The 20926-nt window shown below is 44.2% G+C and overlaps 1 protein-coding gene across 2 annotated transcripts; it reads right to left on the reverse strand.

Annotated features, from left to right (window-relative positions):
* Positions 1 to 1171: 1171 nt before the first annotated feature.
* On the reverse strand, positions 1172 to 19811 carry LOC123754008 (gamma-glutamyl hydrolase). 2 transcript variants are annotated; one of them, XM_069306619.1, is made up of 9 exons: positions 19654 to 19811; positions 16843 to 16969; positions 16619 to 16669; positions 15748 to 15826; positions 15011 to 15161; positions 8932 to 9038; positions 7868 to 8105; positions 5353 to 5470; positions 1172 to 1835 (listed from the first exon to the last, which is right to left on the reverse strand). In XM_069306619.1, the coding sequence occupies exons 1-9, from the start codon at positions 19748 to 19750 to the stop codon at positions 1307 to 1309; spliced, it is 1497 nt and encodes a 498-aa protein (XP_069162720.1). In that variant the 5' UTR covers positions 19751 to 19811; the 3' UTR covers positions 1172 to 1306. The 2 variants fall into 2 exon arrangements, with proteins under 2 accessions (XP_069162720.1, XP_045592053.2); XM_045736097.2 differs by lacking the exon at positions 1172 to 1835 and having other exon boundaries at positions 5239 to 5470.
* Between the last annotated feature and the right edge of the window lie 1115 nt (positions 19812 to 20926).

The raw sequence follows: 20926 nt of genomic DNA on the forward strand, positions 1-20926 counted from the left end.
GGTCCTCCAGCTGGGTCTCCAGCCTGTGTTGTGGTCCTCCAGCTGGGTCTCCTGCCTGTGTTGTGGTCCTCCAGCTGGGTCTCCAGCCTGTGTTGTGGTCCTCCAGCTGGGTCTCCTGCCTGTGTTGTGGTCCTCCAGCTGGGTCTCCTGCCTGTGTTGTGGTCCTCCAGCTGGGTCTCCTGCCTGTGTTGTGGTCCTCCAGCTGGGTCTCCAGCCTGTGTTGTGGTCCTCCAGCTGGGTCTCCTGCCTGTGTTGTTACGTGGATGGATTAAGTGCTGGGGTCTGAGGATGTGTGAGATAGTTTTAAAAATGTGAGATAAAGTGTATGTGAAGTGTGAGATGGTGTGTATGTGTGAGATAGTTTTTAATTATGTATGGTATAGAAGTATCAAGTACAGATGTCCATTATTGCAAATACATTTATGATGAATTGCTTATAATTTTATATATTGTAACGATCAATAAAACATGTTAATAGTCATTCAGGTTAACACAAATCAGAAAATGTAATATTGTTTTATTTATTTATCATAATACATTGTTGCAAATATTTACAGAGGTTTGCAAAGCCTTTTTTTCCGTGCATAATCATTTTCTTTTATATTTTCACTCATACGAATTTGCCATTGATTACGGGATGAATGTCTGCGCCAAGAATCAAATTGATGTACCGCTCCGTATCTAGGGGAGTCGTCACCGGATATTGTTCAGCTACATAGCAGCTGGTTTGGCAATTAACACAGCCCGATAAATGAAACACAGCTCCGTCAGTGAAGACTGCATGGTTCTTTCCAATGTTCAAGCATGGCATTGAGCTTGGAACCGGGACAAGATGTCCTACGTTCTTTATCAGTCATTTGTAACATGAACGAGTGTCACCTTGCATGGCTCTTGCTGGATTTGGTAAGGTGCTCTCCTGTAACACTTCCCACTTACCGTCTTCTTAAAAACGTCGCACACGTTGGCCAACCTGTCCATCTTATTTTGACGTCAAAATATGATGCACTGCAAGTCATAGAGGCTGGCTAAAGTGTGATGGTCTACGTTTTCTATTCGTGGGTCTCTCGGTGAGGTATAACTAAGGTTCAGGTAATTTAGTATAAAATTGTTGTGAGGCGATAACTCGAGAGGACGGGCTGCTGCTGCTTGGCCCTGTGAATGATGCACTAAGTCATCCTTCGGTGCACACACCCATGAAGTCAGTTGCTGAATGCCATCCATAATCAGACTGAAACCACGATGCATATCGTGCCTCCACCTTCACCAAGTCCGAGGAATACATAATTGGTCTTAACCGTTTGCTGATCTAAAAGCCAGTCGGGAGATTGGTGCTGGGGTGGAGTGAAGTCTTCCGTTGTATAGAGAATAGAAACATTCCCTTCTGCTTCTTATTAGTGAGAGGATTGGCTGTCTTTTTCTTGGGGGCGAAATCTGATTTTCCATTGTCAATAGAATCCAGATATTGTTTGATTCTGTTCACAGAAATGTGATTTAGCTCTCCATCTCTTGATGCAGTGGTGGGCAGATCTCCATCTCTTGATGCAGTGGTGGGCAGATCTCCATCTCTTGATGCAGTGGTGGGCAGATCTCCATCTCTTGATGCAGTGGTGGGCAGATCTCCATCTCTTGATGCAGTGGTGGGCAGATCTCCGTCTCTTGCTACTGTGTTAGACATATCTCTCTCGCTTGGTGCTGTGTTGAACATCTCTCTCTCGCTTGATGCTGTGTTGAACATATCTCTCTCGCTTGATGAAGTGTTGAAGAGATCTCCGTCTGTTACTGCAGTGTTATCTCTGAACATATCTCTGTCTGTTGCTCTAGAGTTTAACTCATCTCTGTGAAGATAAAATGATGGGTATTACATCTTTCATTAGAAATGCGAGTCTTGTGAATGTGAGGCACAGACGCCCAATATTTGTTTACATAAGCAAATTATATTAATTATGTGCCTTAGTAAATATGTTGGTAACTGGGGAAGTGATAATACATGGGAGTGTTAATATATGTGAGTGACCGTGGGAGTAGGTGCTGTAACAATCCCAGCTTCTGTAACTATATCGGATAATGTAACTATCCCAGCTACTATAACTTTTCCAGCCACTGTAACTATCCCAGCTACTGTAACTATCCCCCAGCTATTGCAACAGTAATTTCACCTGGGATTCGTTCGCGACTGTTGTTACTGTGCCAATATAATTGTAATACATGCCCAATACACTCACTGTATCTTATACAGTACCCGTGTATCCCCTAGTTAGTAGCATCAACAGGTTATCAACTAACGTATTCTGGCATTTAATATGAACTTGTGTGCGTTATTTTTGTCAAAGATATTTCATTACATTGAAATGGATTCCCAGTGTAATCAGACATAAGTAGATGGTCGTGATGGACACTGTTATGTATACATAGCCGGGATTTAGGCAGCTGTTGTGGGTTGCATTCTGAAGGTTAGTAATTAGTCAGTGAGGACGTCAGTGAGCCTAACGGGCTTCCCGTCCTCAGAAACAGGAAAGGAAAAACCATGATAGATTATTTACATGTTGTTTTATCAGCAATTGTGGACTTTAGTTGTTAACGAGCTGATCAAGCAGGCTGTGATTCGCATGTCAGGCTACGAGCAGCTGCGTCCACCAGCCTGGTTGAGCAGATCACACCAGCGAGGAGGCCTGGTTAAGAGACCGGGCCGAGGGGGGAGGCAGATCCTCGGAAGAGGTCGGGAGTAATGTGGTATTAACATGGCTGGTTCAGCCAGGGCATATATGTTGTGTGTACCTTAAGAGCAGACTGTTCCCAGAGTGCCCAACAGTATCCGCACACTGAGCAGTCACATGGTTATAATTTACTCCCAGCACCTCCCTTACAGGTTTACCCAATTGAGTTTACCGGACCGTACTCCAGTTGCTGGGCCCCGCCTTCCCTCTGTCGACCACTTTTGTTTATTTTTCACATTTGTATTTAAAGCTATGGATGGAGGTAGCCTCTATTGCTGTACAACTCTAGTTTGTTCCACTTGCTTACTGCCATTGCGCTGAAAAAGTTCCCCCTATATTAATATGTTTATTGTTTGTGATGTGTGTCTATGTATGTATTAACACGATGTACTGAACGGGGTGAGAATAGCTTGAGCTACCTCATCCCTTTGTGTATATTTTACATCAATAAACTTATTTCAATTTCAATTTCCCCGTATATATCTGGCCTCATATATAGCTCCCATAAAAGTTCTCTAGCTACGCTATTGTATATATAGTTCATTGATACCTCCTGAAAATTTTATGTCTGGACATTCCTCCTTTATTCCGTAGCCATTACGCTCAGCCCCGTCATTATGTCCCATACCTCAGTCCCCCTCAATTCAGGAACTAAGTTTTGTAGCAGACTTCAGGATTTTCTAAATCATCGTTTTGTTGTTAGGAGAGCACACTGGTGCTGCACACACTAGCACTAGTCACACGTATGTTGTATATTGCCTCTGGAAAGCGGAATTGTCTTGGTTGATATTACCAATTCCGTTTTATTTCTTGCTTTTTTTTGGGGGGGGGGAGGGCGGGGGGGGGTGTTCTTCACTTTAGGAGATTAGGCGGGCCGTTCCAAGCAACAGCCTGGTGGACCAAACTCTCACAAGTCAAGCCTGGCCTCAGGCCGGGCTTGGGGAGTAGAAGAACTCCCAGAACCCTATCAGATATCAAGCAGGGTATTCTCTGATAACTGAATGATTATAGTCCACCAATGTGATGATAACTGGATGATTATAGTCTACCACTATGATGACTGTGTTTCCCCTCTCCAAGTGTTGCCGTTGTGCACTTTACAACTTTGGAGTTTACATCCACTGTCACTGTTGATTTAATGACATGCTCCCCTCTGAGCTTATTGTGGCGCTGGGTCTTGTGAAGTACTTAAGATGGTCAACCTGCAGTGCCACTCTGAACATTTTGTTGAAAGTAGAGTTATCTTGAGGTTATCTTGAGATGATTTCAGGGCTTAGCGTCCCCGCGGCCCGGTTCTCGACCAGGCCTCCTTATTTGTTACTACCCCCAGGAAGCAGCCTGTAGCAGCTGTCTAACTCCCAGGTACCTATATACTGCTAAGGGAAGGCAATGAGTGTGGGAAGATAAATTATAGTCTTGGAGTCCCTTGGAAACCAGGGGCCAGATTCACGAAAGCACTTACGCAAGCACTTACGAACATGTACATCTTTTCTCAATCTTTGGCGGCTTTGTTTCCAATTATTAAACAGTTAATGAGCTCCGAAGCACCCGGAGGCTGTTTATAACAATAACAACAGTTGAATGGGAAGTCTTCATGTTTGTAAACTGTTTAATAAATGTAACCAAAGCCGTCAAAGATAGAGGAAAGATGTACACGTTCGTAAGTGCTTGTGTAAGTGCTTTCGTGAATCTGGCCCCAGGTGTACTGAAAGTGCTTATACTCTGGTTATAAATAGTACATGCATTGGTGAAAGCTTTATATTAGAAATATGTCATTGTTAGTGAGAAAATTACAGAAGCTATTGTCATTAAGTGGCAGGGGTTATTATAGGATACATGACGGTGGCATAAGGTGGAAACATCGTCACCCGGAGTGTGACGGGTATCTCGCAAAAATTGGATTGTGGGTAGCAGCTGGTGCCTTCCAGGGGGCCTGATTCACAAAACAGTTACGCAAGTACTTACGAACCTGTACGTCTTTCCTCAATCTTTGGCGGCTTTGTTTACAATTATTAAACAGTTAATGAGCTCCGAAGCACCAGGAGGCTGTTTATAACAATAATAACAGTTGATTGGCATGTTTTGATGCTTGTAAACTGTTTAATAAATGTAACCAAAGTTGTCAAAGATTGAGGAAAGATGTACACGTTCGTAAGTACTTGCGTAACTGCTTCGGAATCTGGCCCCAGACTCATAAGTCTAATAGAACTTCAGACTGAGATATGTTTATGCCCAACCTGGTACAGTTGGCATTAAGTATTTCCGAGGCGTCCAGAAACACGAATTTAATCCCACCTATTGCCAGAGGATTTGCCTAAATAAGGTAGTTAGAGTGATTAACAATGGTTATTTAATATCTTTATTACGTAGAGAGAGGATGAACATGCTCATGCAGGCGAGGAGTAACAATAACGTGGCTGAAATATGTTGACCAAACCACACTCTAGAAAGTGAAGGGACGACGACGTTTCGGTCCGTCCTGGACCATTCTCAAGTCGATTGTGACTAGAGAATGGTCCAGGACGGACCGAAACGTCGTCGTCCCTTTCACTTTCTAGAGTGTGGTCTGGTCGAACATGCTGTTGTTTCATGGGGGGATGTTTCTGCAGGGGAAACTCTCATAATGCTGCTGCTTTACCGGAAGAGATAGACCTGGGTGAAGCCTGAGGTGTCCTGGGTGTAGAAAGGCTCGTAGTTGTAGATGAGAGCATCCTCCTCCTCCTCCTCGTCTGAGAAGCTCTGGTTATTCTGGCGAGCTGTGGAGGGGGTTACTATGGTTACCAATGGAGCTTAGTGTATTAGACAGAGGGTTTTTATATTGCTATTTATTTTAGGTGAAATTATATTTCTTTTATGATTGAATTTTGTAATATATATGACTTGCACTGAAATACGTCAGGAAAGAAATACTGTGTATAATTATATATATATATATAAAAACTTTATATATCGATTATACCCGATCAAGGTAGGTCTCCCCGGGCCTTCGACAGATATACTCCTGCCCCTACATCAGGCCCTGGCCATATATTAGGCATATCCCTGTCCTTATGGCAGATTTATGAAAGTATCTATGCCAGTCATACCCCCAGTCCATACGCCAGGCAGCATATCAAGGCTCCTACGCCAGGCATGTAAAACCAATAGTGTTTGCGTAGTGATGCTGAATAAATCCACAAGGGCCGTGACGAGGATTCGAACCTACGTCCGGGAGCATCCCAGAGTCGATAAAGGCAGCGACTGGGATGCTCCTGGACGTAGGTTCGAATTCTCGTTACGGCGCTTGTGGATTTGTTCATTTTAAGTGATGCTGTGATGTTATCACGAACGTAAACAACTTATAAATAATTTTTGAGATGTAGTGATGTTATCATGAATATAACAGACCGGAATGAAACCGTCAGGATAAAGTGCCAAGCCAGTACGACTATATAGCACTTGGAAGGGGTCAGGATTTGGGATGGGAAGGGGAGAATAAATGGTGTTGGACGGTCGGGGATTGAACGCCGACCTGCATGAAGCGAGACCGTCGCTCTACCGTCCAGTCATTTATAACAGACTGATAAATGATCTTTATGGTTAGAGTTACTTCAGACCTGCAATTATTAACACATTTCCTTCATTTTAATAGATTCGTGAGTTACAGATGTACAGGCTAATGTAGCGACTGTATGGTACAGGTCTGCGTCACTGTATATAATAGTCATGCCAGGAAACGATTCGAAATTAGACTGTTACGTGGCGTTATTGTTAAGGTGGACTGAGTTCAGCTCCCTACTGAAAACTGGATAGATGTAGTGTGTGTGTGTGTGTGTGTGTGTGTGTGTGTGTGTGTGTGTGTGTGTGTGTGTGTGTGGGAAGCAATCCTCTGGTGGTTAGTGTTCACCACAGCCGGCTGGTGGGTGTTCACCACAGCCAGCTGGTGGGTGTTCACCACAGCCAGCTGGTGGGTGTTCACCACAGCCAGCTGGTAGGTGTTCACCACAGCCAGCTGGTGGGTGTTCACCACAGCCAGCTGGTGAGTGTTCACCACAGCCGGCTGGTGGGTGTTCACCACAGACAGCTGGTGAGTGTTCACCACAGCCAGCTGGTGGGTGTTCACCACAGCCAGCTGGTGAGTGTTCACCACAGCCGGCTGGTGGGTGTTCACCACAGCCAGCTGGTGGGTGTTCACCACAGCCAGCTGGTGGGTGTTCACCACAGCCAGCTGGTGGGTGTTCACCACAGCCGGCTGGTGGGTGTTCACCACAGCCGGCTGGTGGGTGTTCACCACAGCCAGCTGGTGGGTGTTCACCACAGCCAGCTGGTGGGTGTTTACCACAGCCGGCTGGTGGGTGTTCACCACAGCCAGCTGGTGGGTGTTCACCACAGCCAGCTGGTGGGTGTTCACCACAGCCAGCTGGTGAGTGTTCACCACAGCCAGCTGGTGGGTGTTCACCACAGCCAGCTGGTGGGTGTTCACCACAGCCAGCTGGTGAGTGTTCACCACAGCCGGCTGGTGGGTGTTCACCACAGCCAGCTGGTGAGTGTTCACCACAGCCGGCTGGTGGGTGTTCACCACAGCCGGCTGGTGGGTGTTCACCACAGCCGGCTGGTTTGTGTTCACCACAGCCAGCTGGCCTCACACGTTAGAGGTACACCCTTCTCTATCATCCAACTTTGGCAAGACCAATGAAACCAGTTAGTTTGATTAATAAGTTATTAATTAATAATTGTAATACCTCGTGAAAATCTGAAAGGCAATAATTGTCATTTGTAACTTCAGAATGCTATCTTCAGTGCCTCTTGCTGTGTTGAAGTTATCATCCAGCAACTGGGGGGAAGAGAGAGAGAGAGAGAGAGACTCACACACACTCTCTCTCTCTCTCTCTCTCTCTCTCTCTCTCTCTCTCTCTCTCTCTCTCTCTCTCTCTCTCTTCAGTTACGAGGTAACTGGGAGAGATACCCCTCCGGAAAATGGCTTGCACCAAGTTTGGAACCAAACCGCTTCCTCTATGGGTATTGATCCCAAGATGCTTGCATTGCTAGGTCAGTACCATAAAAGTTTTAGTGAATGAAATTGAAAAGTTCGAGGATTATTTTCGCTAATGAAGACATAAAAGCTTACCGGGCCATAAGAGTCAATTTTTTCCCCAAGAAGTTTTCAAAATTACCTTGACTGACGAAGAAGTTGGCGAAGGACTGAGCAATCTCTATGGCTTCTGGTGAGTGAGGAATGTTATTATGGCTCTTGTCGTTCTTCCACTCGAAGGGGTTCTTCTCCGGGTGGAACTGGGAGGCGAAGATAGGAAGGTCTCGGTGCTCCAGCAAGGCCACATACTCCAGGCCGTTGTAGTCATTGCTCGTGGCTAGCATCTTAAACTCATCTGACAAACCCGACTTGCTGAAATTCTGCAATGATAGTTAATATCTGCATATTCCCGTGATTCATAACACTGTGGTGTGTGTTGAATCATATACACTTATAAACACATGTAAGTAACCTGTAACCGAGGTTACAGAAGTTAAGAATATACAAGATCCTGTTGTAATTGTAAATTACACATTTATATGGCCAGAGCCACTGTGTGGTTGCAACAAATAAGGTACTTGTAAATGGGTTGTTCTTGTTGAAGTTATCTCTAAGCCCTGGAAAGTTGAATAAACTGATAATTGGTGTGGCATATCTTATTGTACAATGAGAATCATTCTTACCTATGCCTCGAGTATTATCTTATGGTTACCATCACTATAGTTGGACAACCTTAAAATCCACGAAGACACTCACGAAGACAATGGCCGGGTGTGAAAGATAGCACACAACGATATTCCCTTCAGCTACACGGTCTTAGTTGCTGATCTAGACCAGCCAAGACAAGCCTGGCAGCAGGCCGGGCTTAAGGAGTGGAAGCACTCTCAGATTCCACTCCATACATATATGTTGACCATCTCGCGGGTCATCCCGCCAAACACACCGAAACTACGACGTTGGTACAACGTTCGAGCAAGTTTTAACACCTAACCAGTTATAACAACCAATTTAGCAAGTTGTAACAACGTTTTAATACGTCATAAACACGTTAAGCCAAGATGTAACAATTTTATTACAAGTTGTAACGAGCGGAAAATAGAGACAGTTTCGGTTTGTGTTTCCAGGGATATCAAATCCAAGAGCTTGAAGGTCTTTATATAATAGAAACGGGAGGTTGTGTGGCCACGGTAAAGACGCAAGACTTACTTGTGGAGTGAGACACCAGTGGTGGAAGTTGGCCGTCACGTTGAGGGTCCTGAGGGCGGTGACGCTGTCCTCCGGCATCTGGCTAAAGATCCTCGAGTCAAGGTAACCTGTAGCAGGTGTAATTGGAAACAAATATATACATAAAATTATTGGATGTAATGCTAAACACATAAGTAGGAGTCATGTCTGCTGGCCTGTTGGCCCATCTAGAGACAACCCCCAAATTTCCCATATATCTATCCAGTCTGTTTTTAAGGCTGGCTATACCATTTGCTTAAATAATGTTGGCTCGTAACCTATTCCACTTGTATACTATCTTCCTGCCAAGCCACTACATCCCAAGATCCTCCCCAAATCGAAACATTGCCACCTTATGCAGGCGATGAGTCACACTAACGTGGCTAAAGTATGTTGACCAGACCACACGCTAGAAGGTGAAGGGACGACGACGTTTCGGTCCGTCCAGGACCATTCTCAAATCGATTGTAGAATGGTCCAGGACGGACCGTCTTGGACCATTCAACCATACGTCCGGACCGTCCGACCATACAATCGACTTGAGAATGGTCCAGGACGGACCGAAACGTCGTCGTCCCTTCACCTTCTAGTGTGTGGTCTGGTCAACATTGCCACCTTATATTCATTGTGACGGGTTCTGCCCTGGTCTGATAGTTTCCAGACCATCCTCTCGTTTCTCCCCCTTTACATACCTTCATCATGTCTCCCCTCGCCTTGATTTGATCGTGTCTTCCTCTGCCCTATACCTCTCCAGGGAATAGAGGCCGAGCTCTCTAAACCCCGCCTTGTATGGGTGCTCCAGACCGGTTATCAGTCTGGTCTGGTTATCAGTCTATGATGGATGTAACTGAGGCACGATCTTTGTGGTTTTATGGCTGTCACTACTGATTATAAACCCAAACATTCTGTCGTTATGTTCTGCACATTCATTCGTTGCTGTGATGTCAAAGTGGCTTATTATTCAATCATTTATCGAGGGACTAACAACTGAAAAGATCAGTGGGAAACCGAATTTTTGAGTATCCAGGTTTTCGGGACATTTTACGAGCATGTTAGCGACTGCTAGCGTAGCAAGGTGTAGGTATCTGTAGCGTCAATGAGGTCAGTGTAGGTAGCGTGAATGAGGTCAATGTAGGTAGCGTCAATGAGGTCAAAGTAGGTAGCGTCAATGAGGTCAATGTAGGTAGCGTCAATGAGGTCAATGTAGGTAGCGTTAATGAGGTCAATGTAGGTAGCGTCAATGAGGTCAATGTAGGTAGCGTCAATGAGGTCAGTGTAGGTAGCGTCAATGAGGTCAGTGTAGGTAGCGTCAATGAGGTCAGTGTAGGTAGCGTCAATGAGGTCAGTGTAGGTAGCGTGAATGAGGTCAATGTAGGTAGCGTCAATGAGGTCAGTGTAGGTAGCGTCAATGAGGTCAGTGTAGGTAGCGTCAATGAGGTCAGTGTAGGTAGCATCAATGAGTTAATCTTGTAAAGCCAGTAGGTAGATGAGCCACACAAGTCTGCTACTAACCATTTCAGTGACAGGAGGAAGGTCACGAGGATCAGTCACACTGGACAGTACGTAATTATCTATTCATAGTAGCTAGCCATCTATCACTTCAGCCGGTGTGAATACAGTTGTTAATGTCGCAATAGTAATCTCCTTGAAATATTTATGAACATGAAAATGAACACACTATAGCTTATATTGAAAACATATAGCAGATAATATATATATAATAAACATATATTATATAGCAGAAAACAACCGTTTTCTGTCGTATTCGGACCAAATATAGTAATAGTAACCGTGTGTAACAGCGGTGAACCTAGCAACACCAAAGCTGTTATCTTGAGATTATCTTGAGATGATTTCGGGGCTTAGTGTCCCCGCGGCCCGGTCCTCGACCAGGCCTCCACCCCCAGGAAGCAGCCCGTGACAGCTGACTAACTCCCAGGTACCTATTTACTGCTAGGTAACAGGGGCATCAGGGAGAAAGAAACTCTGCCCGTTGTCTCTCGCCGGTGCCCAGGATCGAACCCGGGACCACAGGATCACGAGTCCAGTGTTCTGTCCGCTCAGCCACCGGCTCCCCCTATATGTTTCAACACTGTCTCCCACATTTACACAATACAATCCCTGATGTGGACCATCTAATTTTTTATTTTTTTTCTCGGAAAAGCTCACTCCCACTAGCAAGAAGTTAACGATAGGGAGAAGGCTTAAAACTGACGGTAATTATACCCCGCTGGTAGATGTTTATACAGGTTTGTAATTGTTATCTAGCAGATAATCTGTCCATTCAGTTAGAAGGCCAACATGAATTCCTGCCGATCATGAAAATCCTCAGAACATTTCCATTGTGAATGTTGTTATTGCATAGTTTATTCCTGTTACTAAGCTACAACATGTGTGGGGTGTGCGTGAGAAGCTCAGCGACGCGAGTTCGATCCCATTTTACAGCCTTGGTATTAAGTCAGCAACATACTGTCCCTGCTGGTTGCTAGGTCAGTATCCAGAGATTCATCAAACTTTTATGCAACAATATATGAAACTTGTACATCTTTCTTTATCATGACGACTGGCTTTTTTTTTTAATTTATTAAAAAAATTTACGAGCTTCAAAATTTCACAACCCATATTATTGTTATAAACAACTTCGTAGTACTTCGGAGCTTATGAACTGTTTAGTAAATAAATCTAAGCAAACCGGCCATGATTGAGGAAAGATGTACATATTTCGCAAAGGTGGTACAAATCCTTGATAAATCCTTATCCTAACATGTTAATATACACAATTTTTTTTATATCTTGAGTTATATTATTCAAAACTAGTTGAAGCGGCCATGAATACTAAATTAATGATGTATTAAGAAAGGTGTTACTACACACAGAAATCACAATAGCGTGATGCATCAAATGAACAAATCCACAAGATTTATTCCATATCGTAGCTCAGTTGATTAAGGCAGCGTCTGGGATGATCTCGAACGTAACAAATCCACAAGGGCCGTGATGAGGACTCGAACCTGCGTCCGAGAGCATCCCAGACGCTGCCTTAATCGACTGAGCTATTTTGTTCATTTGCTGCATCACTTAGCACATGCAGGCGATGAGTCACAATAACGTGGCTAAAGTATGATGACCAGACCACACACTAGAAGGTGAAGGGACGACGACGTTTGGGTCCGTCCTGGACCATTCTCAAGTCGATTGTCTTTGACAATCGACTTTAGAATGGTCCAGGACGGACCGAAACGTCGTCGTCCCTTCACCTTCTAGTGTGTGGTCTGGTCAACATTGCCACCTTATATTCATTGTGACGGGTTCTGCCCTGGTCTGATAGTTTCCAGACCATCCTCTCGTTTCTCCCCCTTTACATACCTTCATCATGTCTCCCCTCGCCTTGATTTGATCGTGTCTTCCTCTGCCCTATACCTCTCCAGGGAATAGAGGCCGAGCTCTCTAAACCCCGCCTTGTATGGGTGCTCCAGACCGGTTATCAGTCTGGTCTGGTTATCAGTCTATGATGGATGTAACTGAGGCACGATCTTTGTGGTTTTATGGCTGTCACTACTGATTATAAACCCAAACATTCTGTCGTTATGTTCTGCACATTCATTCGTTGCTGTGATGTCAAAGTGGCTTATTATTCAATCATTTATCGAGGGACTAACAACTGAAAAGATCAGTGGGAAACCGAATTTTTGAGTATCCAGGTTTTCGGGACATTTTACGAGCATGTTAGCGACTGCTAGCGTAGCAAGGTGTAGGTATCTGTAGCGTCAATGAGGTCAGTGTAGGTAGCGTGAATGAGGTCAATGTAGGTAGCGTCAATGAGGTCAAAGTAGGTAGCGTCAATGAGGTCAATGTAGGTAGCGTCAATGAGGTCAATGTAGGTAGCGTTAATGAGGTCAATGTAGGTAGCGTCAATGAGGTCAATGTAGGTAGCGTCAATGAGGTCAGTGTAGGTAGCGTCAATGAGGTCAGTGTAGGTAGCGTCAATGAGGTCAGTGTAGGTAGCGTCAATGAGGTCAGTGTAGGTAGCGTGAATGAGGTCAATGTAGGTAGCGTCAATGAGGTCAGTGTAGGTAGCGTCAATGAGGTCAGTGTAGGTAGCGTCAATGAGGTCAGTGTAGGTAGCATCAATGAGTTAATCTTGTAAAGCCAGTAGGTAGATGAGCCACACAAGTCTGCTACTAACCATTTCAGTGACAGGAGGAAGGTCACGAGGATCAGTCACACTGGACAGTACGTAATTATCTATTCATAGTAGCTAGCCATCTATCACTTCAGCCGGTGTGAATACAGTTGTTAATGTCGCAATAGTAATCTCCTTGAAATATTTATGAACATGAAAATGAACACACTATAGCTTATATTGAAAACATATAGCAGATAATATATATATAATAAACATATATTATATAGCAGAAAACAACCGTTTTCTGTCGTATTCGGACCAAATATAGTAATAGTAACCGTGTGTAACAGCGGTGAACCTAGCAACACCAAAGCTGTTATCTTGAGATTATCTTGAGATGATTTCGGGGCTTAGTGTCCCCGCGGCCCGGTCCTCGACCAGGCCTCCACCCCCAGGAAGCAGCCCGTGACAGCTGACTAACTCCCAGGTACCTATTTACTGCTAGGTAACAGGGGCATCAGGGAGGAAGAAACTCTGCCCGTTGTCTCTCGCCGGTGCCCAGGATCGAACCCGGGACCACAGGATCACGAGTCCAGTGTTCTGTCCGCTCAGCCACCGGCTCCCCCTATATGTTTCAACACTGTCTCCCACATTTACACAATACAATCCCTGATGTGGACCATCTAATTTTTTATTTTTTTTCTCGGAAAAGCTCACTCCCACTAGCAAGAAGTTAACGATAGGGAGAAGGCTTAAAACTGACGGTAATTATACCCCGCTGGTAGATGTTTATACAGGTTTGTAATTGTTATCTAGCAGATAATCTGTCCATTCAGTTAGAAGGCCAACATGAATTCCTGCCGATCATGAAAATCCTCAGAACATTTCCATTGTGAATGTTGTTATTGCATAGTTTATTCCTGTTACTAAGCTACAACATGTGTGGGGTGTGCGTGAGAAGCTCAGCGACGCGAGTTCGATCCCATTTTACAGCCTTGGTATTAAGTCAGCAACATACTGTCCCTGCTGGTTGCTAGGTCAGTATCCAGAGATTCATCAAACTTTTATGCAACAATATATGAAACTTGTACATCTTTCTTTATCATGACGACTGGCTTTTTTTTTTAATTTATTAAAAAAATTTACGAGCTTCAAAATTTCACAACCCATATTATTGTTATAAACAACTTCGTAGTACTTCGGAGCTTATGAACTGTTTAGTAAATAAATCTAAGCAAACCGGCCATGATTGAGGAAAGATGTACATATTTCGCAAAGGTGGTACAAATCCTTGATAAATCCTTATCCTAACATGTTAATATACACAATTTTTTTTATATCTTGAGTTATATTATTCAAAACTAGTTGAAGCGGCCATGAATACTAAATTAATGATGTATTAAGAAAGGTGTTACTACACACAGAAATCACAATAGCGTGATGCATCAAATGAACAAATCCACAAGATTTATTCCATATCGTAGCTCAGTTGATTAAGGCAGCGTCTGGGATGATCTCGAACGTAACAAATCCACAAGGGCCGTGATGAGGACTCGAACCTGCGTCCGAGAGCATCCCAGACGCTGCCTTAATCGACTGAGCTATTTTGTTCATTTGCTGCATCACTTAGCACATGCAGGCGATGAGTCACAATAACGTGGCTAAAGTATGATGACCAGACCACACACTAGAAGGTGAAGGGACGACGACGTTTGGGTCCGTCCTGGACCATTCTCAAGTCGATTGTCTTTGACAATCGACTTTAGAATGGTCCAGGACGGACCGAAACGTCGTCGTCCCTTCACATTCTAGTGTGTGGTCTGGTCATCACGCAAATGTGATTTCAGTGTGTAATCTCGAACGTAGGTTCGAATCCTCGTCAGGGCCCTTGTGGATTGGTTCAAAGGTGATACTAGTCAGATTAGCGCTTCGTACCGTCTTGCAAGTCGAGGGAGTCGGCCTTGTTGCTGGCATCGCACGCGGCCAGCCACTTGGTGTTGCTGGCCGCCAAGTAGGTGACCATCTCGAAGCCCAGACAAGTGCCCCACAGCGGCAGGTAGACTCCCTTCCCGTTGGCCTTCACCACCTTCACAAGCCAGAGTGTGCAGTTAGTTCCAAATTGTAGCAGAAATGTATTTTGGATGAGTGCACATGTGTTAGTCTTATGGTATGCCAGCACAACACATGTCTGTATGTTGTACAGGGATGTGCTGGTATATACATGTATGTCGTTATTATATGTTGTATATACGTGTGTGTGTGTGTATGTTTTCCATGTGTGTGTGTGTGTGTGTGTGTGTGTATTCACCTAGTTGTGCTTGCGGGGGTTCAGCTCTGCTCTTTCGGCCCGCTTCTCAACTGTCAATCAACTGTTACTAACTACTATTTTTTCCCCACATCACACACACCCCAGGAAGTAGCCCGTGACAGCTGACAAACTCTCAGGTACTTAATTATTGCTAGGTAACAGGAACAGCAGGGGTGAAAGAAACTCTGCCCATTGTTTCTCGCCGGCGCTTGGAATCGAACCCGGGACCAGAGCAGGATCACGCGTCCAGCGTACTGTCCGCTCGGCCACCGGCTCCGCCCGGGCTGTGTGTGTGTCCCCAGACTGAGTGTATGTGAGGGAGTGTGTGTATGTGTGGTTGGTGTACTGAAGGTAGGAGACTTACCAGATCATAGAGGATCCTGCCCGCGGCGCCGTAGCCGCTGGAGGGCGTGATAGACACAGCGCCTCCCGGGAAGAGTATCCTGGGGAGAGACACAGAGGTCAGCAGGGGCTTCCTGCACACAGGGAAGGCAATCTTCTGCGCCCGCTGATAGAATACACTTGGGAGTGGTGGGGAAATGGCTCCCGCTCTCACACCAGTCTACGAAATTGCTCTTTTATTCATTTTGGTTTTTATAATATAAAGATGAATTGGGACGGTAATTTTTAGTGATAAGTGCTGCTTTCATTTACTTAAAAAGGGAATAAAGAGCATAATAAAATCCAAATAGTGTAATAGATCTACGAGGTTTTTTTTCAGCAGCTGTCTGCTATGATTCGTGTCGAGAGTTCGATTCCATCGCATTGCCCCAAAAGGTTTTATTGTGAAAAATAGTTTTTAAGTTAATATAAGATCACGGGAATAAAATAATTTCATGCATAGTATTATCATGTCTTAATGGTATTGAAACTTGGAGCCGAATGATGGAAAATGATCATCATTATTACTTTCAGTATTGTCATATGTTCATGGATTACATTGTACTAATACTAGGTATTAAGAGCTGTGGCTCAGGGGTGGGAATTTGAATTTTGCCGCCAGAGGCGTTTAGTGGATTGCCTACCCCGTGCTCACCCTGTGAGCGGTAGCGCAAAAATGGATTACAGTGGGCACAAAATGTCTTACTCCGACCTCGGCGGAGATTTTGACGTTATCATTTGCATCAAGCCGGCACTCCTTATAATTATATTGTCAGTTACAAACGTGTTGTTGCATTACAACATTCATGCATTTATAATGAATGATTATACATTTGAAGGTAGAGGAGACTTACCCATTGAGAGAAGTAGCCAGGTTATCATAGTATTCGTCATCCTGGTGTATGCTGTAACGGATAACCGATAACAAATGTGGTAATTTCATTAACCATTTCATTATTATATTTTATAAAACAACATTTTGTAATACTAGTTTTAGAAGTTCATTTATCTCGAAGTCATTAAAGTATTTTTATCATGAGTTTAGTGAGGGAGGAGGAGGAGGTGTGGGAGGACCTACAGGATGGGGACGACTCTGGCTCCGGCGCTCTCTAGGTGCTTGACGTAGGATGCGGCGATGTACGAGCTGTAGTTCTTGTCTTCCAGCCCCGCCAAGATGCTGTCTGGGGGATGCTGGGAGAGCACTCCTGTGGGATGATGATGATGTTATAGATTCGGCTACTCGGAACAAGTTCCAAGTAGCATGGGGTATGGTGAGCCCGTAACTTACCTGGCACAGGAGCGGGGCAAGTAGCACGGGCTATGGCGAGCCCGTAACTTACCTGGCACAGGAGCGGGGCAAGTAGCACGGGCTATGGTGAGCCCGTAACTTACCTGGCACAGGAGCGGGGCAAGTAGCACCGGCTATGGTGAGCCCGTAACTTACCTGGCACAGGAGCGGGGCAAGTAGCACGGGCTATGGTGAGCCCGTGGTGGACTTACCTGGCACAGGAGCGGTGAAAAAAAAAAGAGGCTTGTGGGATGCAAGATGTTTACTTATTAGAGGCTATAGAGAAGTGAAGTGTAGGTCTTTGTGCCCAGTCTACACATTATATTAATACTATTAATGGATTATTAATTAATTATGTATTAATATACCTGGTGTTGTTAATTTACCAGGTCTTATGTTAATTCACGTAGTCTTCTGTTAATACACCTGGTATAGAGAAACTCCGTAGGAGCCGTGATGACGTTCGAACCTATGCGGTGGGTGTTCCCCCACGCACACGCCCTACTCAACTAGGCCATGACATAGGTTCGAACCCTCATCACGGCTCTTACGGATTTTCTCATTGACACATCACCATAATGTGATTACTCTCTGTACACCTGATATTGCTCACACACACCTGGTCGTCTGCTGATACACGTAATCTTCTGTTGATACCTTGGTCTTCTTTGATACACGTGGGCTTTTTTTTTTAGATACACTTGGTCCCCTGCTATCAGCGGCACGTGAGAACTCTCAGACTATTCACACCTGTCACTAAACCTGTTCCCAAGCTTTATCTCTCCGTTGGGGGGGGGGGGCTCAGCGCCATCCCTCCTTAGATAACGCTTCACCTATATCAAAATCCTAGTTAGGTTTCATCAAGCTTTTACGCACTTACGAAACCTGTACATCGTTCTTGGATCATTGGGGCTTTGTTTACATTTTTTTTAAACAGTATATGAGCTCGGAAGCACTACGAGGTTGTTTACATCAATAATAACCTTGGGTTGTGAGGTTTGCAAGATCTTAAACTGTTTAATATAAACAAAATTTTCATTACGGAAAGATGTACAGGTTTCGTAAGTGGTTGCGCAAATACTTGATGAATCCTGGCCATGGTGCTTTTCAACAATTGATATTTGTTTTATTAAGCACGTTCATATTAAGAGTAATATGAGCACTTAATAGTAACTCTAAACCAACTTATTAGTTCATGGTTTCATAAGTTTTCTCTCGAAACTCAATATAGTCAAGAATATTTTTGCCTCCAATGGCCTCTTAAACATTAAACACGTTGTACTTCCTGGAATATATGATCCTCGCCCAGAGGCAGTAGAGGGAAAAACTGGCAAATTATATTAAGTTTCTGTCAAGGGAGCCGGTCGGCCGAGCGGACAGCACGCTGCACTTGTGGTCCCGGGTTCGATCCCGGACGCCGGCGAGAAACAATGGGCAGAGTTTCTTTCACCCTATGCCCCTGTTACCTAGCAGTAAGATAGGTACCTGGGTGTTAGTCAGCTGTCACGGGCTGCTTCCTGGGGGTGGAGGCCTGGTCGAGGACCGGGCCGCGGGGACACTAAAGCCCCGAAATCATCTCAAGATAGCTCAAGATAGATAGCATTTAAAGTAGACCTGCACGACCAGTCCCGAATCCCAGAGGAGGAGAATTCAATTTCAGTAATAAACAGATAAACTGGGAGGAAATAAACCAAGACCTCACAGAAATAATTCACACACTAGAAAATGAAGGGGCGACGACGTTTCGGTCCGTCCTGGACCATTTTCAAGTCGATTCACAATCGACTTAAGAATGGTCCAGGACGGACCGAAACGTCGTAGTCCCTTCATTTTCTAGTGTGTGGATTGGTCAACATACTTCAGCCACGTTATTGTGACTCATCGCCTGCTCACAGAAATAAGCTGGGAAGAACAGCTAAAAAATACAAACCCTATACCAGTGCCTGGAAAAAATAAACTCAGTAGCACTAGAAATATACTCAAACCGCATACCCCTACGAAAAATAAAGAGGAAGAGATGCAGATTGGAACGTGAACGGCGTTCAAGTTCTACACATAAGGGGCATAACTGGCCGACCCCTCGCAGTGTTCAAGGGAGAACTGAATAAACACCCCTAAAGGATACCTAATCAACCAGGCTATGACTCGTACGTCAGGCTACGAACAGCCGCGTCCAACAGCCTGCTTGACCAGTGCGAGGACCGGGCCGCGGGGACACTAAGCCCCGAAATCATCGCAAGGTAACCACAAGATTTACTTGACAACAGGACTTTTTGTGTTATAAATTGAACATACAATATAAACAATAACAATAACTACAAAATTCGATTCACTATTCGCAACTTAAAATTTATTAATTAAACTAATGTAATTGAAAAGTCAGTAATGCAGTTGCAAAAATAAAGGAAATGTATAAAATCCAGAGGAATCCATTTTACCGAAAGGACCGTCCAAGATTTACATTACTTGCCCGAAACGCTGTGCGTATTAGTGGCTTTAGGCATTGTATGTACGAGCTCTATCTAGAAATCCAACATTATGTTTGTAACTTATCTTGTATATATGTACTTTTACCTGAATAAACATTTGATTTGACCTTACCTATGATAGGTCTGAGGGAATAGTCATACTGGGCGTCGACCAACAGGAGAGCCGCCACCAGGAGACCAGCGGAGATAAACGCGCGTATCCACACCATCCTGACTCTCACACAACACTGCCTTAACTCTCTCTGTATTACCCTCGCCTCACTCCACGCGGTTGCCTGCACTCCTTTTCCCACGACAATAACAAAGTAATCATTTCAACGTTAAACCCTTTTGGAAGCCAATTAACTCGAACATTCCTTATTCATAATACTAGAGCACCATGGAAACGAAAAACATACCATCGTATTGTAAAGCTTCAGTGAATGATCAAAAATAAAAATACATGAGAGATAACAGGCATATGAGCCGGGTAGCCATGGTAGCCTCCCAGACTTGGCCGCCATTGACAAGTCACTGTCAAGGCTGCTGCGTATGGTGAGTCACGACCATGTGACTATCTTCATAATCCTTTGCTAGTATTTAGTGGCTTGCTAAATCAACGGACAGTATCGTTTTCTATTTGTGGGTCCATCGGTTAGGTTAGGTTCAGGCCATTTAATGCACCATTTTTGTGGCGTTGTGACAGCTCGAGAGGGTGAGTAATCTCATTGTTTGATGGTCTTGACTGGAGATAGTTAAGCGAGTCGAAGCTGTGCCTGGATACATATTTGTGTTACCAAACTTAGTTACAAACAACACTGTGTTGCTTCCCTATTATACACGATGGCTGATCCCCATCTTACATGATGGTTATAATCATAGTATCAGGAGAATACTTAAGATGCGAGTCTTGTCTACTAGTTGTCTACTAGCCTGCACTAACAAACTCTGGGTACAGTGCACAAAAATATATAAATATATATATATATATATATATATATATATATATATATATATATATATATATATATATATATATATATATATATATATATATATATATATATATTATATAATATATGTGTGTGTGTGTGTGTGTTCCAATTTTAATGTGTGTGTGTGTGTTCCAATTTTCGTGACTGTATGAATAGTTACAGAACTCAAATCATCTCCTTCCATTGGGTCTGAGGTCATTACTCACAGGGATACTCACAAATATATATACTCGTGGGGAGTGTGTTTTAGCTCTTGTTCACAGGATTTGCACTTGGAATGTTCTTCATTGGGGGGGGGGGGGGTCATTACCTGCAGCCACCTGCCATAGTATCGATATTCCAGCCTAATTCTGACAATTGCCCTCTCACTCTGTCTCATGGCCATACATAGCGTTATCGGTTCTAAACATC

Source organism: Procambarus clarkii, chromosome 6 (assembly GCF_040958095.1).
Source record: "Procambarus clarkii isolate CNS0578487 chromosome 6, FALCON_Pclarkii_2.0, whole genome shotgun sequence".
Classification (NCBI taxonomy): domain Eukaryota; kingdom Metazoa; phylum Arthropoda; class Malacostraca; order Decapoda; family Cambaridae; genus Procambarus; species Procambarus clarkii.

Bases quoted from the DNA above. Each gene is read 5' to 3' on its own strand.
- LOC123754008 (XM_069306619.1), bottom strand. From the start codon at position 19,750: ATGGTGTGGATACGCGCGTTTATCTCCGCTGGTCTCCTGGTGGCGGCT. The intron at 16,670-16,842 runs GTAGGTCCTCCC...TATCCGTTACAG, and splicing joins GCCAGAGTCGTCCCCATCCT to CATACACCAGGATGACGAAT. The intron at 8,106-8,931 runs GTAAGTCTTGCG...CTATCATTGCAG, and splicing joins ACTGGTGTCTCACTCCACAA to AATTTCAGCAAGTCGGGTTT.